The sequence below is a fragment of the Monodelphis domestica genome, chromosome 1, assembly GCF_027887165.1.
Source record: "Monodelphis domestica isolate mMonDom1 chromosome 1, mMonDom1.pri, whole genome shotgun sequence".
Classification (NCBI taxonomy): Eukaryota; Metazoa; Chordata; class Mammalia; order Didelphimorphia; family Didelphidae; genus Monodelphis; species Monodelphis domestica.
In genome coordinates, this window is record NC_077227.1 from 407,051,790 (window position 1) to 407,075,337 (window position 23,548).

Sequence of the window (23,548 nt, forward strand, 5' to 3'; positions counted from 1 at the left end):
AATGAGTTCTTCAAAAAGCTTGAATCTTTGGGTTTGTTGAACACTAGATTACTATAACCCTTCAGTAATATGTGTTGAGTGTCTATATTCCATTGGACCACTACTCTTTTTTTAACATATTTTTTTGATGGTTGCCATTTTGTAATATAGTTTGACATCCAGTACAGCTATTCTACCTTCCTTTACTTTTTTCACTCATTCCCTTGATATTCTTGGCCTTTTCTTCTTCCAGATGAATTTTATTACATTTTTCTAACTATATGAAACATTTCCCACCAAAATTTGGATATACTCTCTCACAAATATACAGAATCCAAAATGGCTGGAGAAGAGAGCATACAAGCATGAAGTATAATTGTAGTGAGGCATGTGTATTGGGAACAAGAATGGCCAGTGGAACTGACAGCCCTAGACAAGCAGAATCTTGAGTTCTTTCCTTTCTCCAGGCTTGTTTCTTGTATAGCACAGTATCTAGTTACTGTCTGATCCTAACACTAGCCTTTCCAGGTTAGCTGAATGGGTTAATTTTCTGCTAAGGTTTAGAGTAAGGATTGGAATTTAGGGTTAGGGTTATGTTTAGGGTTAGAAGTTAGGGTTAAGGTAAGTTAGGATTAGGGTTAGGGTTGACATACGCTTAGTCTTGGGTTAGGATTGGGTTAGGGTTAGGGTTGGTTAGATTTAGGGTTAGTGTTAGCATTAGGGTTAGAGTTGGAGTTAGGTTGAGTAGTTTGCTCGGTTGTTTAGCTACCTTTTCACATGATTCACATGTTTCTGGGCTTTTCTGGCCAATTGTTACTAGACTGAGCCAGGTAGATTGGTCAGCCCAAATGGTCTTCTTCATGGAACATAGCATCTCTGCTATATAGGTTAATTTCCTGGTCTCTCTAGGTCTCTTCTTCAAAGAGCAGCTACCATCTTCTTTACCTTCAATATTCATCTTAGCTGGGTAATAGAACATTCTTTTAGCTGTATTTTTCAGTGGTTTTCTTTATTTCCTCATTAGGGCAGAGACTCAAACTAGAATTAGCAGAAACCTCTTCTCTTTGAATCCCTCAAGGTCTCTTAATATTCCTCAAAAATAACACTAACATCTTTTGACTCAGGCTTTATCCTATCTGTCCCCCAAACCTGGAATATTCTCCCTTCACATTTTTACCTTTTGACTTCCTCACCTTACTTCAACATTAACTTAAAATCTTTCCCTCTACAGGAACCACTTTATAGACCTAACTGCTCCTGGATTCTCTGTGAGATGATAAATCATAAGAACCAACTTCACTTCCAATTCTCACCACAATCAATCTACTCCACAGGCCATAGAAATCCACCTTTGACTTTATGTCTGTTCCACAGTTCTTCTAGGTTTCAGCTAAACCAAGGAACTCACATTTCTCTCTCCTGAGATGCTGAATTTATAAAATCTTTCAATAATTTTAAAACTATAGAGTTGGAATTATATTTTAATATTCTTACCCTAATATCTTCATTTTATTGATGGGGAAACGGAGACAGGACAGTTAAAGTAATGACCATTGTTTCATAAGACAATGGCAAATGTGCCCCAGATCCACTCCTACTTAGGTGTTCTTCCAGTATACTTCCAAGCCCAAGAGCCTTTCTCCTCCAGGTAAGAACATCAGAAAGGAACAAGTCAATACTTGTGTACTCATATTTGAGAAGAGGACACAGCTCAGGTGCATTGAGAACAAATCTATTTTATTGCCAAGGGAATTAAACAAATACAGAACCCACCATTCACAAATAAGCTCTAAATTTAAGACAAAAAACAAAAGATAATCAGTCCCGAGGACACACCATTCATTAATAAATCCAAGCCTTCATTTAAGCTGAGTGACCTCAAAGACATCTCATCCATGGATTAGGTTATAAGGGAATTCATCAAAGACAATAGAGCATGAACCTGCAATTAGGGGGGGAAAATCATATTATGACATTCCAATTATCATACAATCCTTATCTGTAACTGGGTTCAAGAGTCTATTCATGGTCATGTTCAATCCTCAATCTATGTCCATTTGCCTAGGTTCAAAGAGAATCCAGGTCCAGAAATTAGTCTGCAATTGGGTTCAAAATTACTCTTTTCCTAGGCTCAAGGTTCAATGTATGACCAAGTAAAGGCTTAGGCTATTGCAAAGATTAGAATTAGATCCAGGGCCAAATGCAGAGACTAGTCTCTAGGGTTAAGATTCATTCTATAGTTATGAAACAAAGATGCTAAAATAGTCATACAAGAATGGAACCTTGTTCTTAATAACTCTATCCAATGGACTCATTAGCCAGAGAGTGTGACAAATGCCATGATGGGGGATGAAGATTCTGTGGTCCTAGATACGAGGGGCCTTTCCTTCTCAGGGCTTTGTGAAGAAAATGGAGTATTCTCACCTGTGAGGTGGGACAGAGCAAGGAGCCCATCAGATGCCTACCAAAGTCTGAGTGTTAACGTTACCTGAAAGAAATCAGAAAGTGTAGATTTAATCCTCTGAAGCTAGAAGAAATGATTTAACTAATTATACCCCAGGGTTATAGAAGTGCTAGAGCCCAGTTTAGGGACAAGATCTGAGGGCAAGGGAATCAAAACTGCTAAATGATGTTATCAATATAAGAATCTCTCTCTCTCTCTCTCTCTCTTTCCTGTAATTTGCTCTCTACTGGGTTTTGTCATTTTCCCATGTAGATCAGAGATCTGTGAGTCATTAAAGAAATGGAAATGTCCAATTTTCACCCACTAAGACATGCCCATATGGTTTGACACAACCATAAAGGGCACTGATATAACTTTTCAACAATCACACTCTAGTTCAATTAATAAGACATTACACTTAAGTGAGAACAAAGCCATTATCATCAGTTTTATGATTTGGAGCCAGAGGGGTCCTTAAAGATCATTTAGTTTAGCCAACTAATTTCATAAAGGAAGAAATGGAGTCTCAGGGAAGAGTGCTGTCTAAAGTCATACAATTACAAAACTAGGATTTGAACTCAGGACCTCTTATTCCAAAACCAGACCTCTTTTGAGAGAAACTGTATCATAGAATGGAATGAGGATTTGTAAACCTCAAATTTCCTTAGACTTATAAATGTTGGAAATTTCACCATTGGGATATTTCATACTTGGAAAATTTCTTACTGATAGTCTATTGGAATGGGAACCCCATTGGCATGGGAGGTTCCTTCTCTTCCCTTCTTAAGATTACTTTAGGACAGAAACCTTTTGCTGAACAATGGAAAGGACTTTGGAGGTTTGTTTTTATTTATATCTTTTGTACACATATACTTGTATAAATACTTTGATCATATTAAATTTATTTAAAATTATCACATGCGCTACAATAGATTAAAACATTTACAATTTTTATTTTTTTAAGTTACATCTATATCTATCAAGTGTACAATTATATTTTTCATTTGAGGCCTGTGGGTGCTTATAGTTCCGCAGCAAATTGAAGTTTGCCAAAAATACTCAAGAAATCGTTTTATTTCATGATGACAGCTTCACCAAAATCCAATGTTTTTATCCCTGGGATTTCACATTTGTAAACAATATTATTTTATTTAGTTTTTGTTCTGTTAAACAATATTTTTTGCAATCATGTAAAAAGTCAGTGAAGTTATAACCAAGGTTGGTTGTCAAACTTTTTTTTCAGCCATAGAAAAATATTCTTTGATATAACCCACTTTACTGACTGGGTGTCCAGCCTGTGATTTCTTCAGTATAGAGGGCTCAAGGTGAAGCATTTCCTCTGTTGATATAGATCTCTAAATGTGTCAGAAGTGAGATTTACAGCCATATCTCTATGAATCTCAAGGTCAGATCTATGGCTACCACTCCATGATTAACTCAGAGATAAGAAAACATGATGGGGGGATAATACAGAATTCAATTCACTAGATAGGGATCACTTCACCTCTCTAAACTCCAATTGTGTAACCTGCATAATGGGACAATACAAACTTACTTCCTACTTTATTGAGTTGTTTCAAATAAAGTATTTTGGATATATTTGCTGTAATTAAGAGATAAGCACAGTATTTACAAAATAATCCTCTACCATTTTTAATTGTTCTCCATAGTGAGGAACCTAGAAGTCTGAAGAATCTGTTAGGACGGAATAGGTTGGAGATTGATTCCAAGTATCTCCATTGTATCAATTCTAAAATCAATCATGATTCAAAGAAATTCCTGTTCTATGCTTAAGCATAGGTCAAAGTCCTTTCCATTGTTCAGCAAAAGGTTTCTGTCCTAAAGTAATCTGAAGAAGGGAAGAGAAGGAACCTCCCATGCCAATGGGGTTCCCATTCCAATAGACTATCAGTAAGAAATTTTCCAAGTATGAAATATCCCAATGGTGAAATTTCCAACATTTATAAGTCTAAGGAAATTTGAGGTTTACAGATTGGTTGATAGAATGCCAATCTAGTCAGAAGAGGGTTGGGTTTAAATATTGTCACTGATGTGGACACATTGTACAAACCTGAGCAAAGAACCCATCCTCCCTCTGTCTTAGTTTTATCACCGGTAAAACTGGGGTGACAATATCCCAACAAAGCTGTTATGAACAGCATTTTGGTAAACCTTCAAATAATATAGCTATAGGAATCATTTTTGTAATTACCTTTCAACAACACAGTGGTTAAAAGTCTGTCTTTGACTAAGATTTTGGCCACTTTAATGTATCATGAAATAGCAAGAAATTAACTGTCATGGTATATAGTCTATGCCCCACAGATTTTGCCCCATTCCCAAGAGACTCATGATGAAATGCTAAAAATGGGATTTTAAAAATCTACCACTCACTATCTCCCAAATATGTCCTCCCACCTTCTTCCATCTCTTCCTTCCTTCCTTCCTTCCTTCCTTCCTTCTTCATCAAACACTGAACCCGTGTTCATGCTCATACAATGAATACTTCAGGTAAATCCACAAAACTATGCATGACAGTTCCCTCCTTGAACAATGAGGGTCAATCCCTCAAAATGTTACATCACAATATTGTTAACACTTTAGCCTGGCTTTTGATAAATGGTGGCATTACAGGATCAGGGTGAAATAACAAGACAGACTCCAGTGAAAAAATGATAGAGACAAGCTATGGTGAGCTTCAATACTTGGCTTCTGTCTTCTCTGTTCAAAGCTTTGGAAAAGATAAAATCAAAATCAAGGCTGAAACTTACTGATCAATTCCTTAATAGTGGAGACATTCTTGAGGATGCTTGTTTGTTTGAGAATGGAACAGACCTATAAGGAAGAACTCATGATGAATGGTCCACATAGAAAGATGGTATCTTTAATAAGTCATAATTTGGTGATAAGAGAATTACCTACTTTGTCATTTCAGTTTGACTAAGTAAGCATTTTTCTTGAAACAATCTTTGATATGGATAGTGCTAGAACTATTATGCTGATTTTACAAAGAAAATTGATACTTAGAAAAGATAAGACATGAAACCTGAGTTACACAACTAGTAAGAATTAGTGTTGATCTTTGAACCAAGCTCTCCACTTTCTAAATCCAATGCACACGTCTGTGTTTATGTGTTTTTTCAAGCATAATTATTGGGGGGAAATCCTCAGTGTGTTTAATATGTATATGCATACATAGGAGATAAGGAACAAGGCCTTAAGCTATTTACTCTAAGGGGGCGCTTGTTTGTCCCTCACTTAGGGATATCTAGCAGCCTGTAGGCTTTGTCTTTTCCTGAAAAAGGTGAGAGTGGCAACAAGCATTGATTACAGGGACAATCCCAGGGCAGATGGAGGAGTAGCTCCTGAGTCCTAGATGATCTGATAAGGTTGGTCCGGGCAGAAAGCATTCACCACATACCCCAAAGAAAAGTACACTACAAAAAGATTCGGTATGGTAGGTTGGCCTTCTCTTGGCAAAGGGTGCCAGAATAGCAGCTGATAAAGAGTGCCAGGCCCAAGGTCATGAAGACTCAGCTTCCCAAGTTCATATCTAGCTTGAGACACTTATTAGCTATGCAACCCTGGGTAACCCACTTAACCACTTTTACCTTGGTTTCCTCATCTGTTAAATCAGCTAGAAAAGCAAATAAATGGCAAATTTCTCCAGTATCTTTGCCAAGAAAACCCAAAATGGTGGGTCAGAAAGAGTCAGATAAGACTGAACAACAACAAAGGAGCATTGTTGTTAATCCACTTAAAATACAAAGCATCTATTAAAAAAGATTAGACCTTCTCAGGTTTGGTTTTTTGACTTATCCCTGATTGGTTTATATCTCAAGCCTTTCCCCTCCCCAAATTCATCAACCTGCCTCTCTCCCTAACTTCTCCAGCTACCAAGGATACCACCATTCCCCCATTCTCTCAGACATGGTCCTTGAAATCATTAATGATTCTTCCTTCTCTCTCTCCTCCCCAAATCTCGGTAAATCCCATCATTTTTTTAGTCACTGCACATCTTTCACCATCCCATCCTCTCCATTCTCATTATTATCACCTTAGTTTAAGTCTTCATCATTTCTGCTCACATGAGTAATAGCCTCTGAACTGGTATTCCTGCCTCCAGTCATTCCCTTCATTAATCCTTTCTGTTCACCCCTCTCCAATCATGTTATTCCTTAAAAACTTTGAGTGACTCTATATTCCACACAAAATAAAATGTAAACTCCTGGCCCTGACATTCAAACCCCTCTACAACCTGTAACTCACAGCCCTCCTTCTGATGTACTAGATATAACAGCTACCGTCTGACGCATTCTATTCATGCCCTCTTCAGCCTGTGAAATTACTGGTACTTTCTCCCATGTCTAGAATGTCCACTTCTTTTCCCATCTCATCTCAGGGAAAAGTGTTCTCACCCTCCTCAGACTTTGGACAGCACATTACCTAAACTTCTCTGCTCAAACCACCCTTTACCTCTCATCACAGTGATATCACAGATATGTAGATAGATAAATATTGGTCTATATCACCACATCTCATCCACCAAGTAGCTTGCAAATTCCTTGATGAGAAGGACTGTGCCATTTTCCTATATCCCTGGCACAGGCCACAAGGCCCTCTGCCTGGTAGGTACTAGAACTTCATACAATGTTGGCTGAATTGAACACCTCGAAGAAAAGACTTAGGACTTACCTTTGCCTCCATTGCAGAAGAAATTGTTTTTTTTATGACAATTCCAAAGTCTATAAAATTGTTCTGAGCCTTTTGCTTGCTGATGGAAAGAGAAAGTGAAATGTAACAGTTATAGAAGTCATCTGGGGAATGTGCTCATAGGCCATCTCCATGCCCACAAGTCCCAGGCCTGAGAGCTCGGAGGTCTATGTGAGCAATACAAATGGCACAGTGCCAATGAACTTGTAAAGGGAGATGTCCGGACCCCAAATATGAAATGGACCAGAGCATCCCAGACCCACAACACATCTTTTTTAACCCTTCCCTCTGCCTCGCTGCCCCCTACCACACATCTTGAACAGATCATGGCTGATAGGAACAGTTCACAATCGCATCACTGACTTTGAATTTGCTAAGTGTTCTCCCTTTTCTTCCTTCTTGCCACCTCTTGCTTGTTCCTCCCATCAGCTTTGGAGGAAATCATTGCTACAATTTTACAAGGAAGAAAATCGAGACAATGTGAGTTCATACTAGTGAAGTGACATGATGTGGCAGGGTGGTGAAGCCAGGCTTCTCTGTTCTATGTCATTCTCTTTAGTCCTTGCTCTTTTCCTTCCGCCATCAAAATCTAGTCTCAAATGGAAACTAAGACCAGGAATATGGTAGAAACTAAGGTCACAGTTTGGAGCTAAGGCACAAAAATGAAACCATAAACTTTTGCCCCTCTCCTCATCTGACCCAAAATGTCAGAAACAATACAGAACAAATGGAAAATAATGCTCACCCTTCTAAAACAGATAGAGAGAGAGTGGCTGCATCACTGTAACATTCTCCAAAGATCAAGATTCCGCGACCAGTTTTGAGATCAGTCTCTATTTTGACTTTTACAAATACCTCCAAAAAAGCATCCACTTTCAAATTATCTTCCTCATTTGGACCTCTGGAAGAAAAAGAACCATTGAGATATGGAACCCTCAGGCTCATTCTTCTCCAGTGATTTCTTCACCCACAAGTTTACATCTCCAAACTGTTATCTGCATACAGACATTTCCCTCATCTAGTCATTTATTTCATATGGAAATTTACATTATTTATTCCTTATGCAGGAATGGGGAGAGTGAATCACATTAAAACTTTGAACAGTATTAGAAACTGTTAAAAAAAAAAAAACATCAGTTATAATGAAAGCAAATGAGACCAGTTTTTAACACCAGTTAAAGGCCAAATTTTGCAAAATGTCAGAGGTAGGACACCTCCTGAAGGCCACCAAAGCCAATCCCCTAACTTTAGAGGGGAGAAAAATTTCCTTTTCCCATACATTTATATCATTTCAAACACTATTCCATTGTCATCTAGATCCTTCCCTTATTCAGTAGTTTACATATTCTAGACATTTACAATATGTGTGAAGTAAATTATTTAGGGGACCTTGATCCCACACACCCTAAAAGCAGTACATAGGAGTCACAGAATCACAGTGTCATGTCTGACAACCTGATGGCCTGACACCGCTGTTTCCTGGCATCCCAGCATCAGCTCAAAGTTGCCATGGAGGGAGGAGCTATAGGTTGAAAAAACCAGGGAGAGAAGCAAGGAGCTCTCTTTTTCTCTCTGGATGGATCTCTGAAAAATACTATCTCTGTACTCTCTCTCTCTCTCTCTCTCTCTCTCTCTCTCTCTCTCTCTCTCTCTCTCTCTCTCTCTCTCTCTCTCTCTCCCCCTTTCTCTCCCCCTCTCTTTCTTTCTGTCTCTCTGTCTCTTTGTCTCTGTGTGTGTCTGTCTCTCTGTCTCTCTCTCTCATCTTATCTGACCATCTCTGAGTGGAGGTGACATGGAGACAACCTACAATGGATAACTACAATTTTGCCTAAAATTAGAAAGGCTATAAACCCCTTTTTTTTCTATTTTTCTTTCTCTTTACTAATAAATACTTATAAATCTAGTAATAAGCCAACAGGTGAATTTTTATAATAATTATTTATCCCCTTTTGATGGGAACAGATAAGGATAGATCACATTAAAACATTTCCTAAAATTAGCAGAATTATTGGGGAAAATCTCAATTACAACCAAATAAATGAGATCAATTTAAAGAAATAGTTCAAATTTGACAGACTGGCAGACTGAGAGGCACTCGAGATGCCAATCTATTCCAATACCCTCATTTTAGGAAGAAGACCTAGACCCAGAGAAAAGGTCTTTACCTAAGATGAGCCAGTGAGTCAGAGGCAGATCAAGGACTCAAACCAAGCCTCCTTGACTTCCCCTGCCCCAGCCTAGCTTAGGTCCATGACCACTACATAGTGCTGTCACCCACAAATTCTCCAGTTCCCTATTGTGTACTCACAATTTCAGGTCAATTATGGCACTTGCAGGTACTTTCAATGAGGCATCCAGAGGAGTAAAACCCGCTTTAGCTTCGATCTTCAGGAGTAGAAATCTATAAAACTTCACGCTGCACAGAGACCACAGAGATCATTAGATGTCTTTCTTTTCAGGGACAAGAAACACAGGAAAGTAACTTGAGGCAGAAAAAGGATTGAGGTGTTAAGTTATCAAATGTCAGAACTAGAAGGATTCTCAGGAATCACCAAGTTTCAGAAGAATTTTATTTTTGAGGTGTTTTGATAACTATTTCATTATTTTTGGTTTTCTTTTTAATCATTGGTATTTCTCTTTAGGTAATTAAAAACATTATTTAGAAAAGAGACATTAGCAGACTGCCACTGGGGACTATCACGCAAAAAAAGACTTCTAGTCTAGTCCAATTCCCTCTCTGGATACAGGAAAATAATTGTGAATTAGAAAGGGGAAAGAACTTGGTTAAGGTTCCAAGATAGCATCAGGGCCAAGAATCAAACTCAGGTTGAAAACTCCAAGTCTGGACATTTCCCATCCTACCACAGCTGCTCCTTTTACAACAAAAGTAACAATAAAAATTCACTTTTTTATAGCCCTTTAAGGTTTGCAGAGTTCCTCTTCACAGTCACCTTGTGAGGCAATAGATCTATGCACTAAGATGGGTATTTCAGAAAGAGCATTGAGATTAAATAATCCAGGTCCCAGGACCCTCATTAGAACTTTGGAGGAAGAACTATTGAATAGAAAAGCTAAAAATAAGAAGGGAGGGATGGAGTGGAGGGAGGATAAAATCCCTGAGATTAATTTCAGTTATTACTCATCCTCTTTCCATATCTCTGCCCTATTTTGTTGCCTTGGTGAGTCCCTCTCCAGCTAGAATCTTATATGCTAATCCTTTCCCCCACTCAATCTAATCTTGGGAGAAGAACTTTGAGAATAATACATACTGAAATGTCACTAATATAAAAAATTTAAAATTATTTTCCTCTGTAGACGTTGTTCAATAATCTTAATCACATACAGTGTTTCATAACCCTTGTGGGGCTTATCATAGCAAAAATAGTAGGATGGTTTGCCATTTCCTTCTCCAGATTGTTTGACAGATGAAAAAACTGAGGATCATAAGATTAAATATCTTGCCTAGAGTCACACTGCTAGTAAGTATCTGAGTCCAGATTTGAATGAAGATCTTTCTAACTCTAGTCTTGGCACTCCATCCACTGGACCACTCAAGGGGATTTGCACTTTAATAGGCTGACCTATTGTAGGAAGTCCTTAAATAGTGGATTTCGTGACATTCCAACAATTCTGAGGAGATGGGAGTTTGGACATAGAAGACTGCCATTCCAGTGACCATTTCATATAGGTACCCATTCAATTTTAATCCATGTGGAATCATCAAGATGCCCTCAGCTCAGGAGACATTAGAGTGGACTGTCCAAATCACCAGAAAACTGCTAGATTCAGGACTTCACTATTACCCTGCACCCTTAGCCTCTGATTCTCCTTTATTTTCTCCCACATTTATATCCATCTTTCTTGAAGTCTCTGGTGATAGAGAGAAATGGAAATTATTGTGGCAGAATCTGCAAGGAGATGAGGTAGCTTCTAACCCTATTATCACCCACCAGAATCCATAGCTGACCTTTCAGAAGGGAAGCTGTACTAGATTTTCCCAAAAGGCTGCCATTAAGCCAAAGGGGCACCACTCACTTCAAGATTTCTTTCATTTTGTAGAGCAGATCTTTCAAAGCATCGCCAACCAAATTCCCACCATTTTCTAAAAGTTGCTTCACTTTATTTAACAAGGAAGGGATATCCCAAGTCAGTAACTTCTTTAGATCTGTTAATAAAATTAATCAAAATATTGATATCAAAAATTAATCAAATAACAATTGAATTCCAACTATTTAGCAGGTGATAAGAGACAAACCAGAGATGAAAGAGAGGTCAATGAGGAAATTACAAGTATGTCACCCTAAGAGACTTAGATTAGAAAAATTGTCAGGGTTCTCTGCCTCAGTTATGGAACCATGTAGAGAGATGTATTTCAGAAAATATTTAGAAGCTAAAGGCAACCAATGGTGCTTCAGGAGTCTAATACTAAAACTACATTGTGCATAAGAACCACGATTAGCTAGACTACATCTAGAACCTAGATCAGGATCTTCAGTTTTTCCAGACAACTGGCGGCAAGTAGGCATTGTACAATGGAAGAATTAAGTCTGGAGAAAGAGGACTGAAATTGAAATCCTGCCTCTGTCACGTTTCCTGGATGTCCTTGGGCAAGTAATTGACTTATATCAATAAAAGACAAGGATTAGAACAGGTGACCTCTAAAGTCATTTTTAGTTTCAAAACTATGTTTCTGTGCCTACATGATTTCCAACCTTCTTTCCAGCTCTAAAATCTTTGACCCATTCCTCAGTGCTATATTGCTAAAGGATCATCTCTTTATGGGGAAATGTAAGATTAATACACCTCTATATTTAATCTGCATCAAATTTGGGTAATCCATCAAACTATAAGTCAAGTCCTGATTTGTAGAGTTTGAAGATTGTGAAGGTGTAAAAGCCTGAATTGAACATTTTAAAGGTGTCTGTGAGACCATTCCAGCACATTCCTTCCCACATCCTTTCCATTCTAAGTTGTGATGAATCTCCCCTTCTTTTCATTAATGGACAAGGATTTATTATATGCTTACCCTGTGCCAGAAATGATCCTAAGAGCTGGGGATAAAAAGAAAAGCAAAAATGCGATTCCTCCCTCATAGAGTTCACATTTTAAAGAAAGAGCCAACATGAATAAAAGTATGGATAAACAAGACCCATTCAGAGTAGATGGAAGGGAATCACAGAAAGAAGCTGGAAAAAACAGGAACAGCTTCCTGCTGAAGGTAGGATTTGTGTCAAATATTGTAGGAAGTCAGAAAGCCAGGAGGCAAAGATTAGGAGGGAGAGTATTCCAGGCATGGTGGACAGCCAATTCAAAGTCATCCAGATGGAAGATCTATACCTTAGGAAAGTCTAATTGTTGGCCGTGCACATAAACAACCATCAATATTCAGCTGATAGCAGCTGCTGTCCTTGTAAGCAAGGGATGCAGTAGATAGGGTTAATCCTACAGCCCTAACCTATGCTATTCACCCTCACTCCTACTGACTTACCTAAACTTAGGCCGGTGTTCAGAAGAGAGCCCACAGTTCCTGGAAGAGAAAGATCCAGTAGGCAGCAGGAGGGGCCAACGAGCAGGCCACACAGGACGGTGAGTTTCAAAAGGGGAAGCATCTTTAGGCTGATTCCTTGCAGAGAGAGGCGACAGGTTGTAAACTTCAAAGGCACTAATAAATATGGGGCTTTACAAACTTTGGACATTCATATGAAGGACTGATACTTTCAAAGAGTTCTTTCCACTTGTTTTCACTATCGTCTTTGGAAGGAATTGCGAAAAAGACACATTTATTAAACACCCACTGTATGTCAGAATTTGAACTAGGGCCTAGGGATACACAACCAGTTATAAGGTCCTAAGTTTAGATGTGAGAGGGAGTTTAGGGCTCATTTAGTCCCCCACTTATTTTACAAATAAAGAAACTCAAACCAAGAGAGATTCAGAGTGGGGCAGATAGGTGGCTCAGTGGATAAAAAGCCAGGATTAGAGATGGAAAGTCCTGGGTTCAAGTCTGACCTCAGAAACTACCTAGCTATGTGACCCTGGACAAGTCATTTAACCTTGATTACTTAGCTCTTATCGCTCTTCTACCTTGGAACCTATACTTAGTACCAATTCTAGGAAAGAAGATAAAGATTTAAGAGAGAGATAAAGGGGAGAGAGAGAGAGGGAGGGAGGGAAGTATGCAGGAAGAGAGAGAAAGAGGGATTCAGAGGCTTTTCTAAAGTTGCACAGATAGTAAATGATTGACAGGATTTGGTCCCGCGTCCTCTGACTCCATAGCCAATCTTCTTTCCACTGGACTATGCAGCCTCTCAGAAACCCTAGCTAATAAATAATAATAATAACAATAATAATAAGCATTTATGTAGTGCCCTATGTTTGGCACAGTACTTGATATAAGTCATCTCATTTAAGGCTCTTAACTAACATGGGAGGAAATTATTATTATTTTACAGGTGACATAACTGAGATAGAGTGCCCAAGTGACTTGACCATGGTCACAAAGTTACTACATGTCTAAGATTAGCTTTGAACTCAGTACTACCTGAATCCAGGTCACACAGGTTATAAGAAACAGTCAACATCTCTCTCACTTCATATCTAATGAGTTTACTCACATCTTTCCATTTTTTCCTGCAAAGGAAGAAATTTGTCCTCAAACGGTGCCTTGGACCATGTCACCCATTGAATGAAATGCAGAGCCTTCAGCAGATCCCAATTATGCCTACTTCTTTGCCCCTACAAAGTTTTTTGCCAAGATTTTTGCCCCATACTCACAAGTTTTACTTGGTTCAGCGAGGATACTTGGAGCCTTGTGCTGCTCTCTGTGGAAAACTCCTGGAAACCTCTGTGGAGGCTGCTGTTTTTATATGATGGGAGAATGATGGGGGATGAAAGGCAGGGACCCACATGACTGGACCTGGCTCAATGTTTGACCTTAGTAGGCTCCAAAGTAAATAAACACTGTACAAGGTGAGTAGTGAGGCACAGGACATATATGTCACTGAGGATGGCTGAATTAGAGGTTCCAGCCAAGATCCATGGTACAATAAAAAGAAAAATGGATTTAGAGCCACAAGAAGGAAGTATAAATCCTGCCCCTGTCCTTTACTACTTCTATAACCTTATCTGTAAAAGGGAGTTGAACTAAATGGTCTCTAACATCCCTTCCAGCTCTAAATCTATGATCTTTAGAAAAAAGGAAGATTCCATGTTTTAGTGGGTTTTGAATGTCTTTCCACTACTAGACATGGAACTCATGGCAGTTCATTGAATAAGATGGAGCCAAGAAGTTATTGCCCTATAGATAACAGTTGCCACCATTACTCTACCTTTTCAAAGTCTATAAAATATTTTTTCCAGGACAGTTTTGTGAAAAAGGAAGGACAGTGTTTTTATTCCCATTTTCCACTGGGGACCACCTTGTATTTTCAATTAAGGCAAACTGTGTCTGAAAGAGGCAAAGAAATTGCCCAATATCACATATCTAATGAAGGTCTATACCAGAATTTGAATTCATGTCTTTGTTACAAAGGAAGACTAAAAATAGGCAAGGAGGAGACCAAATTATCACTCTTTGCAGATGACATGATGGTCTACTTAAAGAATCCTAGAGATTCAACCAAAAAGCTAATCGAAATAGTCAACAACTTTAGCAAAGTTGCAGGATACAAAATAAACCCACATAAGTCATCAGCATTTCTATATAATTCCAACACAGCTCAGCAGCAAGAACTAGAAAGAGAAATCCCATTCAAAATTACCCTGGACAAAATAAAATACTTAGGAATCTATCTCCCGAGACAAACACAGGAAATACATGGACACAACTACAAAACACTCTCCACATAACTAAAAGTAGACTTGAACAACTGGAAAAACATTAACTGCTCATGGGTACGACGAGCCAATATAATAAAAATGACCATCCTATCCAAACTCATCTATTTAGTGCCATACCCATGGAACTTCCAAATTTTTTTTTTACTGATTTAGAAAAAACCATAACAAAGTTCATTTGGAAGAAGAAAAGATCAAGGATATCTAGGGAAATAATGAAAAAAAAAATACAAAGGAAGGGGGCCTTGCAGTCCCAGATCTCAGACTATATTATAAAGCAGAGGTCATCAAAACAATTTGATACTGTCTAAGAGACAGAAAGGAGGATCAGTGGAATTGACTCGGGGTAAGTGACCTCAGCAAGACAGTATATGACAAACCCAAAGATCCCAGCTTTTGGGTCAAAAATCCACTATTTCATAAAAACTGCTGGGAAAATTGGAGGACAGTGTGGGAAAGATTAGGTTTAGATCAACACCTCACACCCTACACCAAGATAAATTCAAAATGGGTGAATGACTTGAACATAAAGAAGGAAACTATAAGAAAATTAGGCGAACACAGAATAGTATACATGTCAGACCTTTGGGAAGGGAAAGACTTTAAAACCAAGCAAGAATTAGAAAGAGTCACAAAATGCAAAATAAATAATCTGGAATACATCAAATTAAAAAGTTTTTGTACAAACAAAACCAATGTAACTAAAATCAGAAGGGAAGCAACAAATTGGGAAACAATCTTCATAAAAACCTCTGACAAAGGTTTAATTACTCAAATTTACAAAGAGCTACATCAATTGTACAAAAAATCAAGCCATTCTCCAATTGATAAATGGGCAAGGGACATGAACAGGCAATTCTCAGCCAAAGAAATCAAAACTATTAATAAGCACATGAAAAAGTGCTCTACATCTCTTATAATCAGAGAGATGCAAATCAAAACAACTCTGAGGTATCACCTCACACCTAGCAGATTGGCTAACATGACAGCTATGGAAAGTAATGAATGCTGGAGGGGATGCGGCAAAGTAGGGACACTACTAATTCATTGCTGGAGGAGTTGTCAATTGATCCAACCATTCTGGAGGGCAATTTGGAACTATGCCCAAAGGGTGATAAAAGGATGGCTACCCTTTGATCCAGCTATAGCACTACTGGGTTTGTACCCCAAAGAGATAATAAGGAAAAAAACTTGTACAAGAATATTCATAGCTGTGCTCTTTGTGGTGGCCAAAAACTGGAAAATGAGGGGATGCCCCTCAATTGGGGAATGGCTGAACAAATTGTGGTATATGTTGGTGATGGAATACTATTGTGCTCAAAGGAATAATAAAGTGGAGGAATTCCATGGGAACTGGAACAACCTCCAGGAAGTGATGCAGAGCGAAAGGAGCAGAACCAGGAAAACATTGTACACAGAGACTGATACATTGTGGTACAATCAAAGGTAATGGACTTCTCCATTAGTGTCAATGCAATGTCCCTGAACAATATGCAGGGATCTAAAAAATACTATCCACAAGCAGAGGACAAACTGTGGGAGTAAAAACACCGATGAAAAGCAACTGCTTAACTACAGGGGTTGAGGTGATATGACTGAGGAGAGACTCTAAATGAACACTCTAATGCAAATACCAACAACATGGAAATGGGTTTGAAACAAGAACACATGTGATACCCAGTGGAATTGTGCGTTGGCTATGGGAAAGAGAGAGGTGGTGTGGGTGGGGAGGGGAGAAAATGATCTTTGTTTCCAGTGAATCGTGTTTGGAAATGACCAAATAAAATAAAAATTTTAAAAAAAGCTTAAAACCCTGGAAAAAAAAAAGAAAGGAAGGAAGACTAAGGCATGCCCAGAAATGAGTTATGTAAAAACCAAAAGCAATCCTCCAAGTCGTTTTGATAAAAAAAAAAAAAGGGAATGAACTTGTCCCATGTCAAACCCTAAAAGGGACAGAGGCAAAAGTGGTCTGCAGGGGTCAACACAGTCAAGTCCACAAAGTGCATTTTCCAGTTACTATGGAAGAGCTCATCCTTGAGGTCAGGAAGACCTAAGTCCAAATCCCACCTCAGTCACTTGCTTAGCTTTGTGATCCTGTATGCAACTTACTTTAACTCTTTCTGCTTCAGTTTCCTCATCTGTAAAATGGAAATAATATTAGTGTCTATCTCCCCTGGTTATTTTAAGGTTGACATAGCCTTATAATAATAAATAAATAAATTTAAAGATATCTCTAAAGCTCTTTGATAATTATAAAGTACTATAGAAATTCTAGCTATCATAATTATCATTATTATTAATTAGTCCATCCTTGCAGAGCCAAGCTGGCAGGGAAGGTATAGGAACCCATCTGATTTCTATCAAATGGCCTTCCCAAAAGCAATGGTATAACACCCCAAATAAATTCTGGAGTAGTATTGCCCACAAAAAAGGCAAGGTGAACTAATTTTTCAGGTCACAAACAATTTAGAGGGCCAGCATGAGTGCACGGGGGTGGAGGTGGAGTGCCACCCATCAGAGCAGGCTTCACCAAGGCAACAAGCCTTGGGTGTAACTGAAGGAGCAACCAAGGCTTCCAAAACTCTCAGCCACTGATGGCAAGGGAGGGTCACACAACTACTCAGAAGGAAATGAAAAGGGTCCCTTTGCTGGCTCTGGGTGCTAGACCCTTGTCCCATTGTCCATACAAACCAGATCCCAGGCCTGGAGTACAGCCTCAGGGTGAGGAGGTAAAACTGCATGCACCAAAGCTTGCAGCCACCAGTTACCAGGGAACAAGAGACCCTAGTAACAGTTCCAAGGGGTAAAGGAGCACAATCCCAGAGAGTATTAAACACACCAATCCTTGCAAATTAGCAGAATATGCTAAATGGATAGAGATACAAAATAGTTAATATTATTATTAATATTAACAGATTTGTATCCCAAAGAGTTTAGAAAAGTGAGGTGGGGCTATATGTACAAAAATATTTAAAGTAACTCTTTTTAGGAGGGCAAAGATTTGGAAAGTGAGGAGATACCCATCAATTGGGGAATGGTTAAGTAAATTATAGTATATGCTGGGAATGGAATACTATTGTATCTTGTAAGGACTGACAAACAGTAGGAGCTCAGAAAACCCTGGAAAGACTTATATGAACTGAAGCAGAGTGAAATAAGCAAAATTCAGGAAATATTTTACAGTGACAAGAATACTTTTCAATGAACAACTATGAATAACAGCTCAATAATACATTGATACAAAAGTATCCCAAAGGACTCTTAATTTTTAAAAAATGTCATAACCTTCAGAGAAAAAGAACTGAGTCTGAATCCAGGTCAAAGTAATTTTTTTTTTCACTTTCTTAGTTTTTTTCCTATTTGAGTTTGCTTCACAAAAGGATTAGTATGGAAAATATTTTACATGATTGCACACATAAAATTCATATGACATTGTTTGTCATCTCAAGGTGAGGTGGGAAGTTCTGGGGAGGGAGGGAGGGAGAGAATGTGAAGTTCAATATTGTTTGAAAAGTGTTGGAAACTGTTTTTACATGTATTGGGGGGGGATAAAATAAAATAAAATAAAATAAAATAATTAGGCCTCTAGTAGAATAGGACCTTGCCTATAATTCATCTCCATGCAATCATCTAGTCTCCTCTTGAAGACTTGGCATGATTGGGAAACCCATTCTCCTCTATGACATCCTATTTCACTGAGGAACAACTCTGGCTACTGGGTAGTTTGTCTTTACACTGATCCCATATCTGCCTTTCTACAACTTCTAAATTTTAGAATCTAAAATCTATTTATATCCTTCAATCCAAGCTGATGAGAAGGAGCAAATCCTGAATATAATACCCAGTAGCTTTTCTTGGACTTCTGTGTGTATGATAGACAGAGGGTCCCATTTTTTAAAGGTATCCATAGAAAATGTCACAGATGAATTTTTGAAGATATTTTCTCCCTGCTCTCAAGGACTCCATTGTGATAAAAATTTAGATTTCTTATGGACCAATGCTTTCTCAGACACATCTAAGAAGAACTAACTCAGGCCCAGGGGGGAACAAACTAGCCCAAGGTCTTTCAGTCATTCAGCATCAGGACAAAGACTCCATCCCATATCGCTGTTCATTCTTTAGCTCTCTCTGCCCTCCCTCTTTATGCCACCTCCCTCATGAAAGGATTTGCCCAAAGTCAAGTGAGTTGCAGAACCCAGAACTCACAATTAGGATTCCACCTCCTGGCCTGTATAAAGTGGACCAGACTCGGAGACAAGATAGCCCTGAATTCATATCTCAGGTCTTACTTAGCTAGTCTTAAAATCCCAAGTCTTAGTCTTTTTAGTTGTGCAACTCTCCCTATATAAAATGGGGAATTTCACAGGTTTTGAGCTCATAGCATGATTCCAAACATTAAGATTCCCTCCTGGGTTGTCCTGGAACACTTAACACTGAGTCATGCCTAAGACTACAGAGGAAAGGCTGAAATCATTCCTGAAAGAGAAACAAAGAAGAGATGGGACTGTTTTTGTTGCAGTTACAGTTAGCCTTCTTGGAGGGAAAGTGTTTACCTTTCATTAAAAAGAGCAGAGCCATGAGGGTCCTTGATCTTTGTCATGAATACTTCATTGAGCACCTCTAACCAAGCATTAAAGGTCATAAGCTGCCTGGCCCAGATACCAGCCTTGACAAGAAGATGAGCTGGCTGGGAGCTATGGTAGCCCCTAATCCTGACTTGGGCAACTTCCTGCTACTTTGATCATTTGTGCTCTGAAACCTGCTTTATTCTTTCTCAAGCAGGTATAGGGTCTCATAAAAGAAGCCCTAGGATGCACTGGATTTGACTTGGACAGGTGGAGATCTATTTCCTATTTGCCCAAGTCTTGGCATGAAGGAAATGACAATTGGGGTAGATATGGAATGCACTCTTAGAAAAAGGGCTTTCCCAACACACATATCAGTGAGACAGCCTCATCTAGTCTTAAGGGTGGTTTATATTTAAAGTCTGGCAGCTTGGTAGAATAGAGAAGATACTGAACTTAAGAGTCAGAAAAACTGGGATTCATATCTTGCCTCTGTCGGTATATGTAACCCCTAGGCTCTCTGAGCCTCTTCTTACTCACTGTAAAAATAAGGGAATTGTCTGCTGCATCTCTAAAATCCCTTCTCATCCTGGAGTCCATGAACCTATGCTTTTTCAGATAAATTTCTCTATCATCAGCAGGCTGAAAGAAAACAAAAATCCTGAGAAGCTAAGGAAAAGTACAGGTGAAATATGGGAAATAAAACAAGATTAATAGTTCATAAAATATGGGGTAATACAGTAGAAAGAGTTTGTCCCTTAAAGTCAGAAGACCTGCGTTCAAGATACCACACTGTCAAGTTCTATAGCCTTGGGTCTCTCTGGGTCCATAAATTGAAGGTGATACATTAGGGGGAATCAAGGGTTCTTCATTTTTTGCGTGTGTCATGGACCCTTTTAACAAGACTTCATGGCACCCTTCTCAGAATAAAGTTTTTAAATACATAAAACAAAATACATAGAATTACAAAGGAAACAAGATACAATCTAGGTTGAGTCTCTGCGTAGAGGAATCAGAGGCAAGATGGTGAAGTAGAGGCCAGTACTCAGCCTAACTCCCCCAACATTCCCCTCTAAATAACTTTAAAATAACACCTCAGATTGAAATGCTGCGTCTTTAGAGCCAACAAAAGGTAGAGGTGAGATGTGTTTCCAAACTACATCGACTTGGGAGTTAGGTAGGAGAGGTCTGTGACCTCAGAGTGGGAGCAAGCCTGATGCACGCAGGATAGTAGCACCAGCAGCTGGCCTTCGAGTCCATTGCAATCATGGCAATAGCAGCAGCAGTTTCAGGAGTCCTCAGGCCAGAGACACCAAGGGGGTCACACAACTAGTCAGAAAGAGATGGCAGCAGATACTTTGACAGTACTAGGTGGAGCACCTGGAACAGTTGGGAAACTCTATTGCCAATAAACCCACACAAATCATCAACATTTTTCTTACCAATAAAATCCAATAACATTTATCTATTTTTTTCTATTTATTTATTTTAAAGTATTTTTCCATGGTTGCATGCCAACAACATTTAGAACAAATAAAGACAATATTAAATACTGAGGAGTCTAACTACTAAGACAAAACCAGAAACAGTCTGAATGCAACTATAACATGCTTGTCAAGGGGCAGCTGGGTATTTCAGTGGATTGAGAGCCAGGCCTAGAGATGGGAGGTTCAAGGTTCTAATGTGGTCTCAGACACTTCCTAGCTGTGTGACCCTGGGCAAGTCACTTAACCCCCATTGCCTAGCCCTTACCAATCTTCTGCCTTGGAATCAATACAAAGTGTTGATTTTAAGATTGAAGATAAAGGTTTTATAATAAAACTCTTTTCACACAAATAAAGTCAGATCTAAACAATTAGAAAGCCATTAATTGCTCATGAGTTTTCCCAACTAATATAATAAAAATGATGATTATAGTCATATATTTATTCAGTGCCATATTAATCAAACTACTCAAAAATTTTTTTTCATAGAGCGAGATAAAAATAATAAAATTCATCTGGAGATGATATGCTGGGAGCAAAGATGGTGGAATAAAAGACGTTCATCTCCCTCAATCCCTCAACACATGCAAAAAAGAAAAAATAAATCATCTCAAAACAAAGGAAACTTAGAGAAACACATCTCAATGGGGTAAGAGGGGAGAGTAGCCCAGGTAGCACAGCACTCTGAAAATGGGCAGAACTTACTAAACAAACTAAACAAGGGCTCAACAAGCTAAGACTCCACCAGAGGCAACTAAGCTAAAATAGGAATGAGACAGCCAAAGCCACTCTTCATAGGTATAAAAAGCAGAGAAGGAAAGAAACCTATAAACTTTCATGTGGCAGTGGAGAAGCCACAAGGGGATAGAGAGGTGAAACTGGAACTTCAGAGCGCTACTCACTCCCAGGGAGCACCAGAGCCCTGGGACTACAAGGGAGCAGAGAGGAGGAAATGAAACTTCAGGCCCCTACTAACTCCCACATGGCAGCAGAACCCTGGGCCTGCAAAGGAGCAGAGAAGGGAATGGGAACTCTAGTAACCTACTCCCACATGGCAGCAGCGTATCTCAGGAGACAGAGTTCAGAGCAAGGGACCCCTTCAGCTCAAGCCACTTGACAGGGAAACAGCAGAGCAGGACCAGGCCAGCCCAGGAAATAATGGACTGCTGAATATAACTGGACAAAACAGCTACATACCTCCCCAAGAGCAAGTCCGAAGGACTGCCTTTTCAAGAGACATACCATGAGAGAAAAGAGTAGCCAGTCCAACAACAAGTCCCAGAGAAGAATACTCTATGAACTTGTAACAGTGTGCCCTCTATCCCCAGTTATAGAGAAGAACCCCCACAGATAGATAAGGTAAAGGGGCAGGGGGAACAACTAGAAAAATGACCAAAAGACAAAAAAAAATATCTAACCTTAGAAATTTAGTCCAGTAAAAGGGAAAACCAAAATACAAATTTAGAAGAGAACCATAATGTCAAAAAGGAAACATGTGAAGACTCAAAGAAAAGTGTGAAAAGATGCCAGACCTCAAAAGAACCCCTAAACAATAAAAAAGTTTAAAAATCAAATAATAAAAGAATTGACAGCAAAATTCCAAGGATTGGGGTGGAAGGGAATCACTGAAGAAATTAAAGTCCTAAGAACTAGAATAGGCCAAAAGGAAAGTGAGGCACAAAACACCTTAAAGAAAACAACTCCCTAAGGAATAGAATGGACCAAATAGAAATAGAGGCAAAAACAAAACAAAACAAAACAAAACAAAAAACCTGAAGAAAATAACTCTTTAAAGAGAAGAATTACACAAATGGAAAAAGGAAACATAAAAACTCAAGTATAAAAGGAGATGGACAAAAAGGAGGGTTAAGTGGGGCAGGCAGTCATCGAAAACAAAACATCTGTGAACAAGAAAAGGCCAGGGAGCTATGACTCATGGGGGGTTTTGCACTTGACATTTAGAAAATTTAGCTGATACAAAACATTTAAATATAAATTTATATTAATAAAATTTTAGTTTTAAAATAATAATATATGTCAATCACTAAGTCTGGGCACCTTAAAAATTACTTTTTTGTAATTTCTGGTGCAATGACCTGATCCTGAATCCCCATGAGGAACTCCTTAGTTTCTATAAACAAACCTTTGTGACTTAGCCATTTGATTAATGCTTCTTTGTTTACATATTGTTGGTTGAATTCATATGGATATCATCCATATAGTACCCTTTGATTCCACTCTTGGATCTTTTCCATTTTATATGCTCTATCAGGAAATAAACCACTTTCACTTACAGTCAACAAATCTAGTAGCATTTACCTTTGGTCACCTTTTACTATTGCTTTGGGAAGCACAGTCTGCTTGTTCAAAAAGCATTTCTGTAAAATTTCAACCTATTTATTCTGTGATCTGAGAACCTTTATCTTTTTTTTGACAAGGAAACGTTCATCTTTATTCAGCTGCCCTGATGTTATAAGCTCTACATTTTATTAATATTTATGAGTTTTTATTAAAATACTTAACTTCAT

At 38.6% G+C, this 23,548-nt stretch overlaps 1 protein-coding gene across 1 annotated transcript; it reads right to left on the reverse strand.

Moving 5' to 3' along the window:
• Positions 1-1,701: 1,701 nt before the first annotated feature.
• LOC103098889 (short palate, lung and nasal epithelium carcinoma-associated protein 2A) lies at positions 1,702-14,117 on the reverse strand. Its single transcript, XM_007474443.2, has 9 exons — positions 13,910-14,117; positions 12,624-12,758; positions 11,171-11,300; positions 9,444-9,551; positions 7,881-8,036; positions 7,118-7,196; positions 5,194-5,257; positions 2,404-2,467; positions 1,702-1,921 (listed from the first exon to the last, which is right to left on the reverse strand). The coding sequence occupies exons 2-8, from the start codon at positions 12,742-12,744 to the stop codon at positions 2,433-2,435; spliced, it is 693 nt and encodes a 230-aa protein (XP_007474505.2). The 5' UTR covers positions 12,745-12,758; positions 13,910-14,117; the 3' UTR covers positions 1,702-1,921; positions 2,404-2,432.
• Positions 14,118-23,548: the final 9,431 nt, after the last annotated feature.

What these genes read in the sequence shown, in the direction of transcription:
- LOC103098889 (XM_007474443.2), bottom strand. Translation starts at nt 12,744, where the DNA reads ATGCTTCCCCTTTTGAAACTCACCGTCCTGTGTGGCCTGCTCGTTGGC. An exon ending in TCTCTATCTGTTTTAGAAGG is followed by an intron (nt 7,197 to 7,880) that starts GTGAGCATTATT and finishes TCTTTCCATCAG; the next exon opens with CAAGCAAAAGGCTCAGAACA. An exon ending in CTTCTGCAATGGAGGCAAAG is followed by an intron (nt 5,258 to 7,117) that starts GTAAGTCCTAAG and finishes TCTTCCTTATAG; the next exon opens with GTCTGTTCCATTCTCAAACA.